The sequence below is a fragment of the Pseudorca crassidens genome, chromosome 15 (assembly GCF_039906515.1).
Source record: "Pseudorca crassidens isolate mPseCra1 chromosome 15, mPseCra1.hap1, whole genome shotgun sequence".
Lineage (NCBI taxonomy): Eukaryota > Metazoa > Chordata > Mammalia > Artiodactyla > Delphinidae > Pseudorca > Pseudorca crassidens.
In genome coordinates this window covers 21,220,823-21,245,120 of record NC_090310.1, presented here as the reverse complement: position 1 = coordinate 21,245,120, position 24,298 = coordinate 21,220,823, and the positions used below count along the sequence as shown (strand labels likewise).

At 42.2% G+C, this 24,298-nt stretch overlaps 1 protein-coding gene across 3 annotated transcripts in view; it reads left to right on the top strand.

The window, feature by feature from the left end:
- The first annotated feature begins 5,024 nt into the window (after positions 1–5,024).
- Positions 5,025–24,298, top strand: part of METTL9 (methyltransferase 9, His-X-His N1(pi)-histidine) — a 43,454-nt gene continuing 24,180 nt past the window's right edge. For 2 of the 3 annotated variants that reach the window (XM_067706418.1, XM_067706417.1), the window contains exons 1-3: positions 5,240–5,558; positions 16,556–16,746; positions 21,440–21,649. In XM_067706418.1, the coding sequence (XP_067562519.1) occupies positions 5,391–5,558; positions 16,556–16,746; positions 21,440–21,649 (569 nt within the window). In that variant the 5' untranslated portion in view covers positions 5,240–5,390. Of the gene's footprint in view, positions 5,559–16,555; positions 16,747–21,439; positions 21,650–24,298 lie in introns of all 3 variants that reach the window. The other variant, XM_067706416.1, reaches the window with a different exon arrangement.

Sequence of the window (24,298 nt, the reverse complement as noted above, 5' to 3'; positions counted from 1 at the left end):
CAGACCAGTTTGTGGTTGTGCAAAGATAAAATTGTGGTCTTCTCTCATGCCAGCAGAGATGTGGTTCTGTGGTATGTTGTACAAACTATTTAAGATACTTATGTTTATGTACACACATACATGCTTTGTCTACCATAAAATATTTAGATTTTAAGTGTTAAAGCCTTTCTCATCATACCATGCAATATTTTTTCATGTACTTCATATAAGCCATACGTTGGAAAGTTGTAGAGTCACAAAATAAGAAGGCTTTATAGTTTCAAAATAAGTATATGAAAACACAGTGCCATGAAGTTACATGGTGAGCTGGGGTGGAGAGGAAGCAGCCATTCACAGGACCAAACCCACATACATGCAGGAGACGGCAATTAAGAGGCCAAGGATAGGGATGTTTTGAAAATATACTTAAAACAAGATGAAAGATCTTGGACCTTTGAAAATGCCCTAGAAAGTGAATGAAAACAACAGCCTTCTCTTTTATCAGAGCTCTGACTCAGACCTACTACTAGGAAGACCTTGAAATACAGAATATATGTATAGAAATATATATCAAAAAACCATATATTCCTTTAAGTGGATCAAACTATTATATGTGCAAATTTCTTTTAGAGATCCTAGAAGCAGTTGCGTACATGGACAACATTAAGTACATAGGTGGCCCACCGTGATTCCTCACAGCCCAGAAGGCTCTCAGGGGTACCCCATATTTTCTCCCATAATTACTGGGTGCACCTGTAGTCCAGAGGAACTTGGAAGCTCTCAAGCTTAGCAAGGAGATATCAAAATGAGGCCCACAAAGCAACACTTCCTCAGGACAGATTTTTCCTGAACCGCCCCCCTGCCCCCGCCCCCCACTGAGGTCAGGTCTCTGCTGTAAGTTCTCCTAACAATGTACACTTCTTTTCTAGCACTCAGCAAACTGTAATTAACTATTCATTTTGTGATTACTTGGACAGGTCTGCCTCCCTACTAAACAGTAAGCTCTATGAGGGTAAGTCATTGTGTAAGTCATTGTGCTTTCCTCTCCATTTAGTCCAGTGCCTGATGTCTTGCATGTACTCAATAAATCTTTATTGCCTACGTGAAAGTGGTAGTTCTTTGTCTTTCCAATATTATTCCTGACATAAATTGAAACAGGTATGAGATTGCCATGAGAGGGAAGCTGTGGGGTTCAGAAGGTTCTAAGCAGGTGAAATGCTGTGGCTGGCCCAGAGGTATGCAAATGAGCCAGCCAGGAAGAGTTTCATACATCAGAGATGGAAAGGTTTTCCTACTAAGAAGACAGGCATCTCTGACAAGTACATAAACTTGAATTTGCTGCCTGATTTTGTGATTCTAGGTTTGAATGTTATGTAAATAGTTTTGTGTTTCATGTTCCTTTTAGCCACTTTCATTCTCACTTCCTAGTTCAAAGTCTCAGGAAGGGGTGTGGGAATAGACACACATTATGAGGAGGAGCTATAATCGTGGGCTCTAAGGGAATGTTTTATGGAGGTTAGCTTTGCAGAGACCAGTCGCATTAGGAATGAGCATCGTTATGATAATCTCGGTTGAGTTTTTATAGTTTATGAAGCTTTCAGATCATCTGATTCTCACAGATATATTGTGAACTAAGCGACTCAGAATCGTGGCCCACAGTTTATAGATGAGAAGAGGGAGGTTCGGAAGAGGTTGAGTTATCCAAGTTACAGTGAAAGCAAGAGCAAATTAACATTTTTTGAGAACTTACTATGTGTTGAGGCACTATGCTAAGCCCTCTATATTTAGAATATACAATTTAATCCTCACCACATCCCCATGATGTGATACATTATATATTATATAATAATATATAATAATATTATATATTATTACCTCCGTTTTACAGATGAGGAGACCAAGACCTAGAGAGGTCCAGTTGTTTGCCTCAAATCGCAAAATCAAGAAATGTAGAGCCAGGCTTCAAACCCAGGTGGTCTCTTTCAGAGCTCAGAGGATAAACCACTATGCTAATGAGTAGCATTAGGAGATTTCCAGTAGAGTATATTGTATTATTTGTATTTGCTAACCAGGTTTTCAGACTCTTGGTTCAATTCTGCTACTTTATGCTGCCATTTTTTATTTTTTGCTGTACGTGGGCCTCTCACTGTTGTGGCCTCTCCCGTTGCGGAGCACAGGCTCCGGACGCGCAGGCTCAGCGGCCATGGCTCACGGGCCCGGCCGCTCCGCGGCATGTGGGATCTTCCCGGACCGGGGCACGAACCCACGTCCCCTGCATCGGCAGGCGGACTCTCAACCACTGCGCCACCAGGGAAGCCCCTGCCATTTATTTATGTATTTTTTAAACCTATTTGCAGTTTCACCTTAGCTTAGACTTTATCAGTAACCATAGTGATGTCATTGCATATGCCTGAGATTATATCAACCAAGTTCAGATAAAAATACCTTCCTTATATTTACTAATTAAAAATAATTGTTGAATATATTTACTAGTTTTATGTTTTAGAGGTGCTCATTGCTTAATAACCACAAGGAACGTCTATTGAATACACTAGGGAAAACTTGCACCTTTCTCTGACACTCTACAAAATATTAAGAAGTATAAAAAGAATCTAAGTCCGTGAAAATACGTGATTACATGAGTTCCTTTTAGTCCATTACCTCTTCAAAGAGATGACAATGAACAACAGTGATGGCACATTCTGTGTCCTCTACAGATCCAGCTCTCTCTCTCTATAGGTTCTCTTTGTAATTGAAAAGAGAACATGAGGGTGTCGTAATTTGTAGCTGATAAGAACAGTTACAACAAAAAGTGCCCTGCCTAGAGTTCTAGATAGGAAAGTGATCCATCCAGTCAAGATTTTGGGCTTGTGCACAGAGATGTGACCCAAGCTACACACCTGAGCCCTGGTCAGGAGGGCACTGAGCAGAGCCCAGCTTTTGAATATCACTGCATTTCAAAGCCACATTAGAAAGAATACTGGCTGCTATTTGGCTTTTTGTGTTATCTGTGCCTCTTCCCCTCTCTGTGATGGATAACTGAGGTTTTAATATACAGTAGTGACATACTAGTAGATGAAGGAAGGGGGCAGTCCCCAAGGGCAATCTGAACTTCTGCTTAGTATATTTACTCTTGCTGTTTTCCTTCCTCCTCATTTGTAATTCAAGAGGCTCTCTGAGAAGAGAGAGACAGCAAGGCTTCTTAGATGGATCAAAGGACGACAAGCTGGGATACCGGGTTCTATGAAAAGGTCTGCTATTGAATTTGTTCTGCTACCTTTAGGCACATCATTTGTTCACGCTGTGCTTTGGTTTCTTCCTGTGCTTGCTAAGAGTAAATAACATGTACTTGAATATTTTGTGATGATTATGGAGTATTTTAAATGCGTGAGTGATTTATTTTTCCAGGCCGCCTGCTCAGGTCTAAAGTGAAAGTCTGCTCCTTTGAGATGCTAGGCTTCGTGGTGGTCAACTGACCCCAAATCCTTTAGACGACAGCAGCCACCTAGTTGCTTCATCTCAGCTCATCAGGCTTACTCTATAGTTGCCGGGCTTATCTTTTGGTCTCCTCTGTTTGCAGAAATGAAATATGTAATTTTATATGTTCATGCTGCTTTTACACTCCCCCACCCCACTCACCCCCTCGAAAAAGATGAAGGCTTTCTTTGGCACAGAGCTGCTTTATCTGTGACACTGATCCCAAGAGACAGTGGAGAGAGGTGACATGGCAAACAAACTGAATTATCTGAGCTTGTTACTATAGTTCCTTTTTGATGATTTGGGTCAGGACCACTAGAGGTTTGAACTAGATTTAGTAAGGTGCAGGCTCTTTGGGGTTTGGCAGGGAGAAGTCAGGGAATATACTGGAAACAGAACACAAAGTACCCTTCCCCTTTCCCCTCCCTGCCTTTTTGTTTGTTTGTTTGTTTGTTATAGCCTGTGTTACATTAGGCAACAAGATGCCCCTGTCAGCGAAAGGTGCCAAGCTGAGAGTCTTAGAAGCTAATAAAAATGTTTGTGGATAAGCAACAGTTTTGTTCCTCAGCAGTGGATCACCACGACGCTATTAAATAACAGTCTCTGAAGTGCACTAATGGAGTTAACAGAAAGGTTTCTTTTGTTTTGAACTAAAATACAGTGTATTACATTATTTCTAGTGAAGTTAAAAGCAGTTTCTAAACAAGCCTAGGAAGGTGTGAAGCTAGAGGACCCATGAAATATGTTACTCCTTAGTTGTAGCTTTGGTGGCAGCAGGAAGAACTTCAGACACAGGAACACAGTGTAACCTTTCAGTTTTGAAACGCTGCTAGGTCTTCCCGTTCTATAAATGATCAAAGAAACATTTGGGTAAATACTGCTCCCAAACCTTACTTGGCTTTAAGAGTGCTGGGTCCAACTTCCGTTTGTTAGTTCAAGGAAACAAGCAGCCAGGGACTCTAATTTGGGGTCTTCATTCTTGGACAGGGTCATCAACACACCAAAACATTACTTGCAGGTGCCCCAGCTGCAGCAACTTCCAACAAAGGCAGAGCTTTCCCCGATGCCTCTTAGAAACAGGGAGCCAGCAACCTGCCAGGCTTGGGGAACTGGGCGGGGAGGTGGGGAGGGATTGGTGGTAACTTTTCCCCCCTAGATTCCTGTCCGCTTTGCAGCTCCTGTGAAGCAGGGTGGAGGTCCTTGGGGTGGGGGTCTGGCTGGTCGGCTCTAAATGTAAATAGGAAGCCACGCAGCTCAGCAAGTAACAGTTAAGAAATGGCAGTCTCCATCTCTGGCAAGGACTTGGTCCAAGTGTCCGAAGGTACGAAAGGGATGAGGGTCACCCCCGGGTCAATCTGCACAACCTGGTGGAAGTCCCTCCGTGGTGGGGGCGTGAATGAGGGGCCCAGAGGCAAAGACTAAGGCGAGGAAAGACCAGAAGAACCGCGGACACTACCTTGGAGGGACGGGGAGGCTTCAGGTACCGCCTTGGAAATTATCTCCCCGGCCCAAAAGTCTTAAAATCGTTTCCGCCATGATAAGGAGCCGCGACCAAACGGGAGGCGGGGACGCGCGCCACGCGGATGCGCGCTCCCTTTGTCCCACCTCCTGGCCGGCCCGCTCATTGGGAGGAGGGAGCGCGCTTCGGAGAGAACGCGCCGCAGCCGTGCGTACGTGGTCCGGGTGGAAACTGGAGCCGGCGGCGGCGGCGTTCCGGGGGCGGAGAGGACGGGGGAGGCGGGAAGGCTGCGCGCCGCCCGCTCCTCCCCACCCCCCGCCTCGGCCCTGAAGGGGCTGGATGGGCGAGTTGGGCGCGATGGCTCGATCCTGGGCGGCGGCGGCGGCGGCGGCGGCGGCGGCGGCTGGAGGCGGTGGCGCGTCCTCCTCCTTGCCCCGGCGCCGGCGGTGATCCGAGCGAGTGGCCGCGGCCCCCGATGAGACTGCTCGCGGGCTGGCTGTGTCTGAGCCTGGCGTCCGTGTGGCTGGCGCAGAGGATGTGGACCCTGCGGAGCCCGCTCACCCGCTCCCTGTACGTGAACATGACGAGCGGCCCCGGCGGGCCGGCGGCGGCCGCCGCGGGCGGCAGGAAGGAGAACCACCAGGTACTGGGCCGAACCCGGGCCCGGCGGGGCGGGGCCGTGGCGGCCGACCTTCCCGCGCTCAGCCTGGCTATTGTGCGGGGCGTCATGGCGAGAGGCCCCCCCGGGCCTCGCCCCGCCGCCCCGGCCTCTCACAAAGTTTCCCCCCGTCTTCCCGGCCGGGCGCTTGGTCCCGGCCCGGCGACTCCTTTTGTTCCGCGGCGCGGGCGGAGGACGGCCTCCCCTATCCCTCCCCGGCCCCGGCGTGCGCGGCCCGGAGCCCCGCATTGTTCCTGGGTCCCCGGCGGTGATTGCAGGCGCTCCGCCACCTCGGCGTCCGCTCCCGGCGGCGGGACGGAGGAACTTTGGGGTCGGCGCGTGGCGACTGGGACCCATCTGACATCAGGGCCTGAGAGCTAGATGATCGGACCAAACCCATTATCCCGGACAACCTTCATCAGCTCCGAGAATCACACCGAAAAGCCGGTGCCTCTTTTTGCATGGTTGAATTTCTGAACGTACAAAAGGTCATAAAGAAATTTAACCGTGCTTCGTGAGCCATTTAACTCTCTGGGCTCGTTCCGGTGACATTTTCCCTAAGCACTTAAAAATGTGTTTGACAGGTCGTCACTCCCATCCTATCGAACCTTCCCCTGCTACTAAAGAGAGATCGCCTTTAAACTTTGATTTTGGTATCTGACTGCAGAGATGTGATAATAAGAAAGATGATGTAAGCTTCTACTGGAAGGGTTATTAGAACTGGGCAGGAGTGAATTCTTTAAAAAGTTGTAGTTGTGCACTGTGAACGATGGCGGTGTGGCTCGTTGGGTAGTCTTTTCATTAGCTTAGTTTTGTGCCGCTTAAATATGTGCATTTGTAGTATTAAGAGTGAGATATTTCATATTTGACCGTAATGTAGTTGGCGGTTAACATGACTATTGCAAGGAGGCTTTTGAACTCTGCCAGAGTGTTCGTTTATAATAGCTAGCATTTGTAGTACATTTTGCCTTCCCAGAGAGCAGTAGCTAATTACTTCCCATCTTGTGTCTCATAATTTTCATAGTTTTCTCATTTTCCTATGTCATTTTTCTTGTTATGCCAGGTGTTCAGAGTTTACACCGAAGTTGATTTCATGTGTTCTAATGAAACTAAAGAATTATCTAAGGAGATAAGGCTATTCATTCAGAGAAGTAGTATTTAGTTTTTCTTTAAAAAATATTTATAGTGGCCTTTTTCTATTTTTAAAGGAAATCATAAATTTCCATAAAATTTTTTAAAATTTATAATCCCACAGCTATTGCACTTTGTTAGGTAATCACTCCTATGATATTGTTAGGAGTGCACATAAAGTTAGTCGGTGATCTTAACTTGTAAACCACATTGTTTGCTACAGATTGATCAGTCAGTTTTAGAGTTGTACTGTAGTGATAATGTAGTTACCAAAATGTCATATATCTGTAAGGAACATGGATAATGGTGTAAAACAATGAATAGAAATGTCCTTTTTAACAGTTGGTAGAAATAAGTTTCTGGGTAGGATAAAAAGGAGGCTTATTTCCATTGACATGGAATTATGGTAGAGTCTCTTGGCTGTAGGTGTTTATTACAACGCTTGTGATTACCTCTACTGCAGTACACTTGATGTTTTCAGTGCTCAAAAAAGAAATAGACATATTATAAAACTGAAAAACTGTTTAAGTAACTTGATTTTTATGGGGCCTAGGTAGAACTATAGCTGTAGACATAGCCTCAGAATATGTCCTAGCAAGATATCTCTGAATGTCTTCTAATTGTGTACCTTTATCAAGTTGAATCTGCCAGGTTCTAAGGAAATGTAATACCTCATTTACTTCATTAGGCTTCTGAGATACTAAAGTATGTGTGTACGTGTGTACATGTGTGTGTTCTAACCAGTTGCACCTGACAGCTTGGCAGCTAATTTCTCTGAAGACTAATCTGGTGGTTTCTGAATATTAGGTGGGCAGGGGGAGATTGGCTCTTTTCCTTAGAACAATCAATCCAGACATTATTTTGAGTTGATACATGCACATTATGAAAATATTGTCCATGAATAAAGATTAAAATGAACAAAAGAAACATGTATAGAAACCACAGTGAAATAGGAGACTGTTCTCTCTGCAACGTGGCTGAGTTGATGATTTGTTACCTGCTTTATATTTCAGGATCCTGGGTTTGCCTTATAAACTTAGCTGCTTGTGAAGTAACTTAACCCTAAACGCTTTTCCTCCCTTCAAATTAATAGTTCATACTGGGTCTTCTGGTGTTCATTTGGGTATGTGGCTTCCATAGCCAGCCACATCTGGTTCTTTTGCAGTTGCATGAAAGTGGGGTTATGGATTTGATTGAACCATACTTAGCACAAGTTTTCCTTATGGTTATTATTATTATTTTTTTAAGTTTTATTTTTTTTAAATTTTATTTATTTTTTTGTGGTACGCGGGCCTCTCACTGTTTTGGCCTCTCCGGTTGCGGAGCACAGGCTTCGGACGCGCAGGCTCAGTGGCCATGGCTCACGGGATCTTCCCGGACCGGGGCACGAACCCGTGTCCCCTGCATCGGCAGGCGGACTCTCAACCACTGCACTACCAGGGAAGCCCTCCTTATGGTTATTTTGATTAAGAAGTTATGGTGGTAGATTCTGTGTTTCAGACAGACCTTGGGCAATGTTTGTTCTTTAAAAATAGCTATTGAGTTACTATAGCCTTGAGAGGCAAGGCTCCTTTGAGCTAAAGCAGCTCTAAAACTATAGTCGCAGCACCATTTTAATAACTCGGTTTGGTGTGCTAGCTTCAAAACTGGGATTTATGTTTCACTTTGGGAAATCGAGAAGCAAGGGAGGGCTTCTCTCAGAGTAGGGATGGATATGGCTTGCATGCCAAATTGGGCTCACTGACTTTTTTGTACAGACTGTGAAGTAAGAGTAGTTTTATACTTTTAAATGGTTGCAAAAAATATATAATCTTTTGTAATATGTGAAAATCTTTTTACATGAAATTCAAATTTCAGTATCCACAAATAAAGTTGTGTTAGAACAGAGCCACCAACTTTGTTTACCTATCATCTGTGAGAGCTTCCAGATACAATGGCACAGTTGCATGGTTGCTACTTTATGACCTACAAGCCTAGAATATTTACTCTCTGGCCCTTTACAGAAAAAAAAGTTTCCTCCAGAGAAAATTTCCAGCTTCCTTAATCAGCAGCACATTCTTTTTTTTTAAGCAGCACATTCTTAATCACAGATTGCAAGGTGGGTAGTTTGACTTACTGGGAAGAAATTGAGGCAGACAGTGAGAAACTAGATATGTGACTTTTCAATATTGGCTGACCCGGAACTTACAAAGAAGATAACAGCAACAAAAACTTTGGATCTAGTCTTTTTGAGGCATTGCACCTAGTACTTAAAGTTAATGCAACTATTAAAGAGCTATTGAAACTCTTAAAGGACTCTTAGGCCCCACTAACTAGGTTCTTGATAATAACAGTTATTCAGCAGCTTCTCAATTGATGGAGTGAAAAAAGGATTTTTATCGAACTCCTTGGAGCCAGGCCAGGACTATTTCTGCAGGTGACATACTGCAAGGTTTTTTTTAAAAGCACAGATAACATTATCGGGAGTTAATAAGGTGTGACATAAAATTGCAAATATGTGTATATCTGACATTTTATTTTTTCACCTTCTTATATAAACTTGAACTGTGCTTTGCCATAAGCAGTGGTGGATTTAAGATAGAATTGAAATGATTTGGATTTTTTTCCAAATGAAAAAACACTTGGACATCACAGCGAAAGATCAAAGGTTATGCTAAAGGACAGATTCTGTCTGCTGCCCCTCACTCCCCAGTTACCTTATGGAGGTGGACCCAAGTCAGGCATGAGTTATCAGTGCTTAGTGGGGCCAGTCAGCTAGCCAGACAGACACTGATGGATAGGTTCGTGTCCTCCTCTGAGCTGCCTTTGAAAGTCTGGAGGCCTTTGCAGCCGAATACCAAAGAGATTTTGAAAAGGGTTTCTTCCTTCCTTATAACCTGTGTTGAAACCCTAAACAAGTGTTTGCTTCAGTTTTACAGAACACGGGGATGCTCTGTTCTTCTGGATATACCAGAGGCCTTTATGTTCCCCTCTGAAGGTGCCCTAGGGGACCCAGGTACTTCCAGTAAAAGAGGTTTTTAGACCCTCTGAAGCGTGGTTAAAATCTTAGGATTGTAAAATACAAACAGTGAGTGAGTATTTGAAATGAAGATTGCCAGTAATTTATTCATTACATCAGAGCTGAAGCAATTTAATCTAATCTGTATAAGTTGTTTCCCTCCATGGACGTGAAGGTGTCTTGTTACTCTGCACTTTGAAATCTCACATAAAGAAGTTGTTGGTTTAGGTTTGTGTCATTTGTAGAAAAAGAATGAATGATTTGAATATCTCCTCCTAAGCTGTACTTATACACAAGGTGTCAATGATTAAACGTCTGGACTGACATGATTGCATTGTAGAACTGAGAATGTGATTTTTGAATCCTTAGCTGTCAAGGTCAATGTCGTCAGGCTTGGTCTTACCACCTGCTGTAGTAGAAAAGATTCTGCTGGACCCTGTCAGTGAAGCCTTTCTGGTTGTTTTTAGTGGTACTGAATATCTCAGGTCTTTGCTTACTCATTTCTTTTGAGAATGGCTGGGTGCCCAGACCTACAGTGTGGTTTTTGGGCATTCCCTTGAACTTCAGTTCTCTGACTGGCTTTTGTGGACCTTGGACAGGAAGGGAAAGAAAATCAAGTTATTTTGCTTCTATTAAGTGTCAGGTACTTTAAATATATTATCCTCTCTAATCCTCAAAACAACTCTTGGATGTGGTATATCCCCATTTTACAGACAGAAGATTGAGGCTGAGCAATGAAACTTGCCCAAGAGCACAGTTAATAGATGGCAGAGTTGGATTTTGAAACCCTGCTCTGTCTGGTTTCAAGGCCCAGGCTTTCCCCACTGTTTCATGGTGTCTCTCCTAGGAATCCTTGTTGTCTGAGGGGCTGTGAAAGTAGACTGCCTTCTTAATGGCAGACTGTCCCCATTCTAGTGGACGTCTGTGTAGACATTGAAATTATGTAGCTGAGTACAAAAACCAAGTTGTTCTTGCAGTTTGTGAGTTAGATAAAGATGGGACAAGCGCTTGAAGTTCTGGCTTTCATCCAGTTTGTGCATGCTTAGGTCAAGTTTAACATTGAAAAAAAAAAATCTTACCTGTGGTGTCTTTCTTGTGACACCAGCCAATTCTCTGACACTAACTAGGTGTTCTACAATTCACTTCTGTTTGACACTACCTGGAGTTAACAGCCCAGAGACTTAAGGGCTCCTTCCTGCAAGACTGCCCTCACTTCACATGTCAGCTACAAGTTGAGGGTCCACAGTCTACCCATGCTTCTGTCGGACTTGTTTATAAACTCTGTGGTTTCCACAACCCCCATCAGGTTAAATAACTTGCTGAAATGACTCACAGAGCTTAGGAAAACACTTTACTTCTGCTTATGGTTTATTATAGAGGATACAGCTCAGGAACAGCCAAGTGGAACAGATGCATAGGGCAAGGGGTTGGGGGTTGGAGAGGGTGGCACAGAGCCTACGTGCCCTGTCCAGGTAAGCCACCCTCCCAGCATATCGATGTGTTCAGCCACCTGGAAGCACCCAGCCACCTGGAAGCACCCAGAACCCTGTCTTTTAGGAGTTTTATGGAGGTTTCATTACCAAGGCATGACTGATGAAATCTTCGGCCTTTGGTGATTGACTCCATCTCTAGCTTCTCTCCCCTCCCTGGATGTTAGTGGTGGGGCTGAAAGTTCCACCCTGCCCTCCCGGTCATCTCCTGAGCATACAAAAGGTGTTTTATCACTCCTGAGTTTCTCGAAGGTTTTTAGGAGCTCTGTGCTGGGAACTGGCGATAAATACCAAATATTTATTTTTTATTAAAATCAGGAAGTTGGTTTTTTAAAATAACTTTCTAATTCTAATTTTACTAATGTGCGCAAGTCCTTTGTATTTTGGAAGAAAAGACTGTTATATCATATGCCACGTGTTTGACTAGTTGAGGAACTCAAAAAAATAATTTCAGAAAAACTTTTAACTGTATCCCTCAGTCTGATAAGCAGATATAATTTTATAGGGAAATTGCATTTCTACTTTAAAGGAACGATTCATCAAACAAGGTTATATAAAGATGAGGAGATTTCCATGGCCTTAATGAAATCTTTAAGACATGACTTAACACTTCATTATGTTGACTAGCTGGTACCCTGTCATGTCTACCTGATTTGGCCATTTATTGTTTGGCTAATTATTAGTATCTCTACAGTCTTGTTGCTAGTAGGGAGAACATTGCTATTTACTGTAACCTCTTTTAGAAGATGTTATGTTTAGTTATCACATCCTATTTCACACTTGGCATCAGCAGATGACTGCATGGCATAACTCTGGCTTGATTAGACTTTGTTATTTCAAAGATTTCCTTACTTATTTCCATTGAACAAAACTCAAGCAAACTTTAAAGGGAGATGCTAGCTCACAAGATGCTTTTTCAGACCCTGTGGTCTCCAGCTGAGGAGTACAGCCCTACAGTAGGGCTGGCACACGGTCCTTCCAATGTGAACCTTTAACAGGCATGATACTTTGTTCTTGCCTGTGCACATTTGTCTCTGTAGTCTTTGAGGAGCACACGTTCAAAGAACTCACCTGCTTGAACATGTGCAGAAGCCTACAGACAGGCCACTTAGTGAGAGCTCATTAAAGCTTTTCATTTAAGCTGGGTTGTCTGGAGAGAGGTAACTCCAGGGGGACTGCCACATGGTTGCATGGGCTCCTGCACTGACTTTCTGTCAACATCTTAAGGGCAAGGTGACTACGTATTTAAGGCCTGAAGGTCCTGGCCAAGATCACGATGACATTACTTGTTTCTCTGGGTTTCTGATTTTTTTCCCTCCTCTGGAATGTAAGTTCCTGGAGGCCAGTGAGTCCATCTTTAATTTTCCCTAGACCACTTTTGAGCTGGGATGGTTAGGAAATGCTAATGAAATTCTCTGGGTAAGCCCATTTAGGGGTTCTTAAGCAGTGGTGATTTTGTACCTTCAGGGAAACTTGGCAATGTCTGGGACATTTTGGGTTGTCATAACTGGAGGGTGCTACTGGCATCTGCTGGGTACTGGCTAAGGATGCTGCTAAACATCCTGCAGTGCACAGGACAGCCCCCATAACAAGGATTGTCCAGCTCCAAATGTCAATAGTGCTGAGGTTGAGAAACCCTGGCCTAGTGTAATTTAGTTGCTATCTAGATCGGATTATCTTTAGACACATTTAGTCAGTCTAACTGGCCAGAATAGTTCTGCTTTCTCAGACAGATACACTGGGTAGCCTGAAGCAAAGAGAAGCTTCTTTGAAAGAAACTCATAAAAAAACCACATGCACCTAGAACAGGAGCTTGAATCAGCTGGGAGTGCTCAGAAACCCCAGGCTTCCTATTCATTCAGGAGCTATAAGGTGGGAAATGAAATGTGCTCTGCCAGGTGCCTGGTACAAGGTAGGCACTCGGTGTGTTCCTTCATTGCTTGCTCTGCTAATGCAGTTTTGTGGTGGGTGGGTAGCTTAACTCCTATTTACAGAATTGGGTTTAAGCAAGGCCTTGCAAAAACCTTGAAGTTTTAGAAATTGATGAAACCCAGTGACACCTGTCTCCATGGTTATCCTTGTGTTCTCTCCAGGATTTTACTAGAAACTCTAAATTTTATCTGTTAGACTGCCTGTGATTTTTAACAATAATTGTTAAACAGATGAACATTTATTGTTCATCCGTATCTGTGCCAGTCACTGAAGTCAGTCATTGTCCCTGACCTTTTATGGCGCTTTCTGTCTACTGGGAAGATAGACACTGGACATGCAATTATGTACAGGTGTTCAGTTCAGTGGTTATAAATGTTACTGAGGAGACTTGGGAGATGTGAGAGAGTATTAGAACAGGGGATCCATCCTAGTCTGGAAGTTCAAGGGAAACTTCCTTGAAGAAATATTTAGGCTTAGGTCAGTTGGGGTGGTGGGAAATGTAGGAGACAGCGAATACCATGCGAAACAGCCTTGGGAAAGGAGCCTTCCAGGAAAAGAAAGAAGGGTACAGTGTTGTGACATAGTGAGTGGCTGGGTGTTATGGATTGGTAGGGAGTGTCGTGAGGTGAGGCTGTGGACACAGAATGGACAATCCTGTAGGGCCTTGTAAGCCATATTAAGTATTTTGGATATTAAGACTTCTCTGAAGCAGGGTATTGACATGATTAGATTTGCATTTGAAATTTGCATTTTTAAAGAGACATGCTTGACCACTTAAGTTTTCTAAGTGTACAATTCAGTGCTTATTAGTATAGTCACAAAGGTGTACAACCATCCTCACTTTCTAATTTTAGAACATTTTCATCACTTGATACAGAAACCCCATATTCATTAGCAGACACTCCCCATTGCCTCCTCTCCCCAAACCTTTGGTAACCGTGATCTACTTTCTACTTTCTGTCTCTGGACCTGCCTATTCTGGACAATTCATGTAAATGAAATCATGTAATTTGTGGCCTTTTGTGACTGACTTATTTCACTTAGCATAATATTCATAGTTCATGTTGTCTCGTGAATCAGTACCTCATTCCTTTTTATGGCTGAAATAATATTCCGTTGTATGGATCAATCACATGTTGGTTATCCATTCGTCAGTTGATGGACATTGGGGTTGTTTCCACTTTTTGGTAGTTATGAATAATGCTGCTATGGAATTGACATTAGTATCATACAGATGGTCAGGAGGAACATGGAATTCAACCTTCATCTTTAAAGAGAAGGGCATTACTCCTTTTTATTCTGTAGCACAGTCTTTTCAGTAAGCATTTTCTTTTCTGAAAGATTTGTATGGCAGTAAAGGTTCAACCACATGTGTTAATGTTGATGAATTGAGAGAAATGCTGTTAAAAACTTGAGTTTTGGGGAGCACTTGAAAGCATTATTTGCAGTTAATGGTGCCAATTCTTGCTTAGTTCTGGAAGTCAGAGTCTGTTATTGTTCTGGTTGTCCATTTACAAGTGGATGCCAAAGAATTCTTAGCTCCTCTGTTCCACTTGAATGACTTCTTGTCCACGTTAATAGAATATACCTGATTGCCTATTACCAAGGTGATGGCTTTCATCTTGATTAGTCATTTCAGAGAATTAAGAGAAAATAAAAGTTAGAATGGCCTCAGTATTACAGAGTTCAGAATGTGAACCAGGAGGTCAGGCATATAATAAAAAATGGTTTATGACCTGCACTGGGGCATAACTTCAGGCACAATGAGTGTTAAGAATTAGTTAATGATTAAGCATGAACGTTTTCAGACCAAGGAAAAAAGTGTAGGCAGTGAATGTAAGAAGCTTCAAAGCTTATCATGTAGAGTGGGAAAAATAAAAACAGTATCAAGCTGAAGCAGTTTTGGTAAAAGTGTTTAATGGTAAATTAACACAAATCAGTCAACAATTGGAAAGATTTGGTTTATCAAGTCAGGGCACAGAGTTCGTAAAAAGATTAGTTAATCTTTGAAATCTTAATGTGCCTGTCTGCTTCTTTGTATTGGTTTATAACTGGTTCCTTTCAATGTTAGTGTCGGGAATATTACCCAAAATTTCATTCAATATTTAGCAAGCTTAGGATGACTGTAAAATTGGTCCATCAATTGTGCAAGCAGTTACAGGACACCTACTGCTGATGAATGGTCGTGTTTGTCAGGGGGAAGCAGGTTACTTTTGGCTACTCATTGGGAGAAATTGATTGTTTCTTAGTGGATAACAGATTAATAGTAACTGGTCTACTCTGCAGTTTCATCATGGTGCTTAATGGACTTACGTTTATTTATCAGGCCATGTCAGAGGACTTTATCTCACGGCTATTATTATTACAGTAGTCTCATGTGTCTGGTCCTATATTGAGGATTGGCCTGCATTAACTGGCTTAATCCTCTAAGTAACCTACCAGGATAGATAGAAACCAGTGACATCTCTAGTCTACAGATGAATTTACAGAGGCTCAGAGATTAAGTGACTTGTGTGAGCTCATACACGGGAATGGCTGAGCCAGGACTTGATGATGAGCTCACTCTAGAGCTGCGGCGCCCTGCAGGCTGCTTACCCCCTTCTCTGGTATACTAACGCTAGATGAAAACGGGACACATTTATCACGGAAGATTACATTTCATCCACAGTTGAGGTTCTTGAATTTTGTTCTAAAAGTGTGTTCTGGTTAGAGCCTATTCCTAGAAATCTGGTTCTTAGCATGTTATTACTTTGTCTTCTCATTGGTTGCATGTGACCTTAAGTAACTTCTTAATCTTTCTCAAACATACTTGGCTCCTGTCTAGTAGAATGTTATATGACCTGGTAAAGCGCACCTCAGTGTTCCTAAAGGTCCCTATTTAGCCCACAAGAAGAAGCGCAGCTTAATCTGGTCACTGGAATATTAAATTCTGCTGTTCCTCCTCCGCTTACTTGATTTGTCTGGTGGTTTCGAGTTAAATCATTGCATTGAGTGACTGTTTTCTTATCTAAAAACAAGGTTAATGTTGGTAGTTATTGCCTTATGTTGAACCCCAGTGAAGGAGAGGCCAACAGTTTTCCTAATCTTGGGGTTCAGGGGGATATGGTGACAGAGTTTTGGGCCAGGAGTCAGAGCACTTGGACGGTGGCCTGGCTCTGTCACTTACTGAGCTGCATGACTCGGAAGCCTCTTCACCCTTCCCCCACTCTTCTCTGCGTACCCTGAAGGTAATGAGAATTAAACCAGGAATTATGTATGAGGAAATACTTTATACCTTATAGGTCATATAAGAGATGATGATTATTCTTAAAGTGCCATGAGATTATAACATTTGGAAATCTTAGATTTAATTTAGTCTTCTACTTTTTGTTTTTGGACTTCTTAGATGACGCTTCAGTTGTGTTTTCATTTTTTTTCTTCTTTCTTTTTAGTGGTATGCGTGCAACAGAGAGAAATTATGTGAATCACTCCAGGCTGTCTTTGTTCAGAGTTACCTTGATCAAGGAACACAGATCTTCTTAAACAACAGCATTGAGAAATCGGGCTGGCTGTTTATCCAATTATATCACTCCTTTGTGTCATCTGTTTTTAGCCTGTTTATGTCTAGAACATCTATCAATGGGTAAGTGAATCTTGGATACTTTTTTCTTTATCCTTAGGTCTAAAAAAAGAAAAGGAAAACGAAAAGTTACCTTGTTGAGATGTTGACCACCTCTACAGCTACAACACTTCTAGTCAGAATCCTTGGCCCAGTGTCTCAGCCTCTGCAATTATGCTTTTAAAATTCACTGTAACTTGATCTTGATAAACAGCCTCATTGGTCTGTATTTCTGTGATGGGAATCACAGTGCTTCCCACTTTGATGTGCACAGGAATCACCTGGGTATCTGGTTAAAAGGCAGATTCTGAGTCAGTAGGTCTGGGGTGGGACCAGAGATTTTGCATTTTTAACGTGTTCCAGGTGATGCCTATGCTGATCTATTAGAGAGGAGCAAGATGGTTGGAACCATCTTAACATAGGCTGAAAAGTAAGATCTTTGCCTTAAGCACACTTCCCAGGAGCAAGGTTTTTGGGAAGGATCTAATTCAGCCCAGCAGTGGATGGTGGCTTGTTCGAGTGAAGGGTTCTCCATCTGTTCTTTCTTTCTTTCTTTTTAAAAATATTTATTTATTTATTTCGTTGTGCTGGGTCTTAGTTGCAGCAGGCGGGCTCCTTAGTTGTGGCACGTGGGCTTCTTAGTTGTAGCATGTGGGCTCTTAGTTGCGGCATGCATGTGGGATCTAGTTCCCTGACCAGGGATCAAACCCAGGCCCCCTGCATTGGGAGTGTGGAGTCTTAACCATTGTGCCACCAGAGAAGTCCCTCCATCTATTCTTACATAATGTTTAGACTCACCAGAATTTTGTAAACATTGTGGAATTCTCTATCCCTAGAGTGGTTCTCTCATATAAGTCTATGGAAGAAGCTTTAGGAATATTTTTATCCTTTCTTGGCCAAATTTTCAGACACCGCAAAGCCTAAGAATCCAGAACTCCAAAGAGAAAAGCAGCAGGGCTCAGTGCTTGAAAAGCCTGTTGGACCACTTGAAGCCACTGGCTGGGCCCACTTTTTCTTCCCTTGAGGTTTGGAGCCAGCTTCTACTGAATGTCTGGATCCCCAGTCTATCATCTGGTCCTTAAATATGTTTTCAGGAACCATGAGCCGTTTCTCAAGATTTCTTCGTTGTTTATATGAAATTGCCTTAAATTTGCTTTAGCAAACAGTTGTTATTTTTGTATTGGTAGTTGAGTTTAAACAACTTGGTCTGACATTTTGTTTCTAAAATTCACGGCATTGAATTTCTGTTCTGTACCATTTATTTTTTCGCTGGGAAAGCAGACAAGTCACCGCAGCAGTGATTTTTAACCTTTTGGGGGCCCTGTACCTCTTTGAAAGTGATATAAAGTAGAAATTCTCTCTTCAAATAGTCCTTACATTCAGCATTTTGCATATAATTTAGGGAGATTTCAAACTCTAAACCGCTTCCCCCTACCTCTACCCTGTTCGCCCCTGGTTAAAATTCTCTGCTCTGGGATTTCACAGTTCGGTCAAAGGGGCAATAAGATTAATAAATCCGTTTTGGCTTATCTTATCCACAGCTCTTCTGCTTTTCTTTTTTAAATAACCCTCATCCCCACCCCTTCATCCCCCCTTGGCACCCCTCTCCCCCAACAAAACAAAAACATCTCTTGCCCTGTGTCCTATTCTCAGCTGGAAGCTTAACTTTGAGCCCATTGGGAATTTCCGTCTATGGCAATGGAAGCTTATTACCACAAGTGGCTGGCTGTCTCTTATAGAAATAATTACTATGGTAACCTTTTTTTAAAGAATATTTATTTATTTTATTTATTTTGTGGGTTTTTTTGGCTGCGTTGGGTCTTAGTTGCGGCATGCGGGATCTTTGTTGCGGAATGCGAGATCTTTTCCATGCGGTGCATGGGCTGTTTGTTGAGGCTTGCGGGCTTCTCTCTAGTTGTGGCGTGCGGGTTTTCTCTCTCTGGTCGTGGCACGTGGGCTCCAGAGGCCGTGGGCGCTGTAGTTTGTGGCACCCAGGCTCTCGCATTAAGGTGTGCGAGCTCAGTAGTTGTGGCTCATGGGCTTAGTTGCCCCGCGGCATGTGGGATCTTAGTTCCCTGACCAGGGATCGAGCCGTGTCCCCTGCATTGGAAGGCAGATTCTTTACCACTGGACCACCGGGGAAGTCCCTATGGTAACCTTCTTGAATTAAAAAGATAAGGTACTTATCGACATCCTTTACTGGGAAGGGGAAGACCAAGTAAGGAGAGACTTGATAGCTGTTTTCAGAGTTTATTTTATAAGGAAGATATTTGTAAGGAGGTTTATCTCCTCTGTAGACTTTAAATCTAGAGAGAACTTAGAGAACGTAGGATGTTTTTTTGCGCGCACACACACACACACACACACACCCCAAAAAAATACATCGACATCACTAACTTTGGGAGTTAAAGACAAATTAGAGAGCCATACCTCTCCGTGGTATGTGTTTGCTGGAAACCTTGTACTGAGCAAAAGTCAGTGTCTTGGTATTTTAAGTAGGATAATTCTTCATTGTGTGGGACTGTCCCACACATTGCAGGAAGTCTGACTTTTCTGACCTTGCCCTCTAAGTGACAGTAGCACCCTCAAGTAATTGTGACCACCCAAAACTCTTCCCACCTACTCCCAGGGTCCCTAGACACCAAAATTCATCTAGGCTCGATGAATTTAGATTTTTTTTTCTTTTGGCAGTTTAAATCTTTTTGTGTAGCCTCTGTTGCTCATGATCTTTGGAAATAGGACAATGCTTCTCTCTCTCGTGCCTTTCAACCTGAGCTCTGACCTCAGATGACCTCTAGCTCTAGAATTTTATGATTATCAGGTCAAGGGTCCTTAGACTCCAAAGAGATGGCTAGGGAAGCCTGTTATTTTAAAACTGGGAACGTTTAAGCCATGGAACTGTTTTGCAACTTACCTTTGGTCCTATGGCAAGTTAGCACCAGCATTTGAAACATGTACCCCCAAGCCTGTGACCTCTCTTAGCTCTTGTTCTGACTCTGGCTCCCATGTGAAATTTTGTATAGCTCTTTCAGGAAGTTCAGCTCCTTTTCTCAGATTTCTTTTTCAGCCTGTTTTCCCACTGGAAGATAGGAACAATTGAGGATTAAAAACAACTTGTCTTTTAGGAGATGTTTTCTCTGGGAGCTAGTTGCATTGGGTGAAAGTCTCTGAGGGTCCCCCCCACCCCATTTTTTAGCATTTCTGTAGGGCAGAAGATTTACTGCAAATATATTGTTAGAGTTGGTTGACCTCTTCTAAGGGAAAGGGGAGGAGGAGTTTGTTATATGAGCTCCATATTTTAATTTTTTCCTGAAACTGGTCTTACCAGGAACACCCAGTTGCACACATCCTTCCAGTCACTGTGTAACAAACATATTGCACCTTAGGATTATTTCCAGAAAGCAGCAGTATGGTACAGATTTCCCTGCCATTTCCTAGACCAGTGGTTTTCAGGCTTTTCCAGGGTCTGAAGAGGAAGCGCCTCAGGAGCTGCTTCAGGCTGCAGAGAAAGGCCCAGGAGTGGGCTGGCAGCAGCGCTGTGGCTCTCAACCTCATTTCAGCAGCAGTTCTCCTGTTACATTTTACATTGTCCATGAGTAACGTCTGCTTCATTTAAAGAAACGGTTCTGCTGCTTAAAGGAAGTTTGAGAATCCCTGCCCTAGACAGACTGGGATTTGAGAGCTAGAAAGCAAGTTCTAAATAGGGAGTGCATTTTATTTCTCAAGATGATGCTTCCTCAGGACTTGGTTTGATGTGTAGCTGCTTTTAGGAGAGCTCTCTTTGATCTCCATTTTAACTCCTCTTTTTTCAAAGGCATTACTATGTTTTAGATGTTTTTTAGGATTTTTAGAAATAATAGGACCCAGCCAATTGTATAACATACAAACTGACACAAGTATGAATCTACTTTTTAAATGCAGATTAACGGATATCACAAGGACCACTCTTCCTCTTTTCTCTAGTGTCTCTTAAAAATCTAATACCTAGAGCTATTTTTTATACTCATTGTTCAGTTTCATATTCTAAATGGCTTTTTTCCCCTATTTTCTTTTTCTGCTTAGTGTTATTGGCTAGTGTTGTGGTCTGATCCTGTTGGCCTGTCATTTTTTTAAACCGTTATACATGTTTTCTATTACTCCTTCCATCTTTCCTTCCTATTTTGACTTAAATTCTTCACATTCATCTTTTTTTTTTTTTTTTCTTTGCGGTACACGGGCCTCTCACCATTGTGGCCTCTCCCATCGCGGAGCACAGGCTCCGGATGCGCAGGCTCAGCGGCCATGGCTCACGGGCCCAGCCGCTCCGCGGCATGTGGGATCTTCTCGGACCGGGGCACGAACCCGTGTCTGCTGCATCGTCAGGCGGACTCTCAACCACTGCGCCACCAGGGAAGCCCCACATTCATCTTTTAATTTCTTATATATTTTTTCTTCCCTTCCCACCTTTTATTCCTCTCCTTTCCCCACTCTTTTTGGTGTATTGTTTGCAGCCTCAAAGGCAGACGATGATATCTAGATGTGTTTTCTTATTTTATTAACTTTGCTTTTTAATCATAAATCATATAGAAGATATATATTTTCATCGTATAATCGTATAAAATAAACATTGTTTAAGTTCAGAAGGCTGTTGGTGTTGAGTCACTACTTTGTGTGGATGTTGGGTGGAAGTGCTTAGCTTGTATAGAGTCATCCATTTTTGTCCTCTTTTCTTTTCCAGGTTGCTAGGAAGAGGCTCAATGTTTGTCTTTTCACCAGATCAGTTTCAGAGACTGCTTAAAATTAATCCAGACTGGAAAACGCATAGACTTCTTGATTTAGGTGCTGGAGATGGAGAAGTCACAAAAATCATGAGCCCTCATTTTGAAGAAATTTACGCCACTGAGCTGTCTGAAACTATGATATGGCAGCTTCAGAAGAAGAAATACAGGTACAATTTTTAGACATGGTTTAGAGTATATTTCTTGGTTTTAGATGTATTGCTTCTTGAGATTATATTATTTAAAGAATATAAATCAGAAACAATTTCCATGATGAGGAATTAAAAAAAAATCTTTCCATATTACAGTTGACTCTTGAACAATGCAGGGGTTAATTCACGTATAATTATAGTCAGCCCTCTGTATCTGCAGTTCCTGCACATCTGCGGATTTAACCAACCATGGACTGTGTAGTATTGTAGTGTTTACCTTTGAAAAATATGAGCAGTGTATAAGTGGACCCAGGCAGTTCAAACCTGCATTGTTCAAGGGTCAACTGTACAAGTAAGTGGAAATTGAGAGAGAAATCATCTTTCCTTGGCAGTGTTCTTCTGAACTAGAGGTTTTGGCACTGTAGGAAGGAAAAGGGTGGGTGAGAGACAGCTTGGAGATCAGATGTAGGGACTTGTTCCCTAATTTGAATCTGGCATTCTCAAATCTTGTTTTTTGTTTATTTTTTTAATTAAAAAAAGCTTTTTAAAAATTGTGGTAAAAATATGTAACATAAAATTTACCACTTTAACCATTTTTAAGTGTACAGTTCAGTAGTATTAAGTATATTTGCACTGTGGTGTAACCACCATCACCATTCATCTCCAGAACCTTTTTATCTTTCCCAACTAAAACTTTGGTACCCATTAAACACTGATTCCCCAGTCCTCTGTCCCCCTGGCTCCTGGCAGCCACCATTCCACTTGCTGTCTTTGTGAATTTGACTATTCTAGGAACCTCGAATAAGAGGAATTGTACAATATTTGTCCTTTTGTGATGGGCTTATTTCATTTAGCATAATGTCTTTAAGGTTCATCCATGTGGTAGCATATGTCAAAATCTCCTTTCTTTTTAAGGCTGAATAATATTCCATTGTATGTATATGCCACATTTTGTTTATCCATTCATTTGTCGATGGACACTTGGGTTGCTTCTACCTTTTAGCTATTGTGAATAATGCTGCTGTGAACATGGGTGTACAGATATCTGTTTGAGTCACTGCTTTCCCTTCTTTTGGGTATATACCCGGAAGTGGAATTGCTGGATCAAATGGTAAGTCTGTGTTTAATTTTTTGATGCATTACCATACCTTTTCCACAGCAGCTGCACCATTTTACGTCCCATTGCAATGCACAAGTGTTCCATTTTCTCTACAACTTCACCAATACTTGTTGTTTTCTGTTTTTTTGATAATATCCATCCAAATGGATGTGAAGTGTCAAATCTTGGTTTTTAGACCATCTGCTGCTTGAGAGACTTAGGAAGAAGGTTATTCTTAATTCAGTATGGATTCTATTGAATGGGGGAAGACGGTGCTGAGTATGGAATGGGGGAGGTGGAGGTAGAGCCTGCTTCCTTCTCTGATATATTTGAAGCTGGGCTTAGGCTTAGAAAGAAAGGAGAGAATTATGTACTCCCTCACTTTCTTACCCAGCTAAGTTCCTAAGTAGGAGACTATCTTAGGAACAGACTAACCCTAGAGACAGAGCATTAGCATAGCTCTTGGAGCAGGATTAGATTTAAATTTTGGCAAAACATGGACATTTTTAGCCTGGGGAAGAGAAGACCAAGTAGGAAGGAGGGGAAGGGAAGATTACTGTAAATGGGTATTTAAAGGGATTTATATGGAAGGAGGCCCACCTACCCCGGGCCATGGCCGTGCTTGTTTGCCTGACATTCAAACCCTTCTGAGACTAAGTGCCCAAAAGGAATTTTCAGTGAGACTTCAGATGTTTGAATTAGTGATTCAGTATATGTAGAGTTTACATGTTATGTTACCTGATAAACTTGTACACCACATAAAAAATACTTAGTTATTGGGAATTCCCTGGCAGTCCAGTGCTTAGGACTCGGCACTTTCACTGCTGTGGCCCAGGTTCAGTCCCTGGTCGGGGAACTAAGATTCTGCAAGCTGCGTGGAGCGGCCAAAACAAAACAAAACAACTTATTTTTCTTTCCCTAATAAATATTTCATATGCCAAAATCTGTTTGCAGTTTGATAGGGAAGTTATACTGGTTGACACTCTCTTCATAATATTATTAGTATGAAATAGAAACGTATTCACAAAAGTGGCAACTTTTGGTACAGTTTGACATTTTAATGGGCAAGCAGTATCTTACTAAGTTTAGGGTTCGCCTAATCCATGATGGCAGGGCAGACTTTTAGCTTCCATGTTTTTTTTTTTTGGCTTCTTTTTGGGAGGTAGCTGTTTTTTGTTTCTCTTCAATATCTGGGCTCATGAAAAACTGGCTTTTTAGTAAAGGTTCTGGATGTCATTTTTGAAATAAACCCATAAAACAGAAAATGGCCAGGCTTTCCCTCTGTTTTGCCAGGATATTATTGTTTATGCCAGAAAACCTGATTGTAAAATTTAAGGATGTGGCTTTGATTTTTAAAACAAAACAATAAATTTTCTCTACATTGCTGGTATTTTTTTTTTATTTAGGATTTATCAAAATACTGATTGCTTTGTTACTTCTCTAAGGAAAATGTATTTTAAATCCCCCTGAAGGTAAACTATTACTTAACTCACTTTCTTGAAAATAATAACCCCCTGAACGGACGCCTTTCTTCTAGGGTTAGAAATGCTGTTTTGGAAGAGCCATAG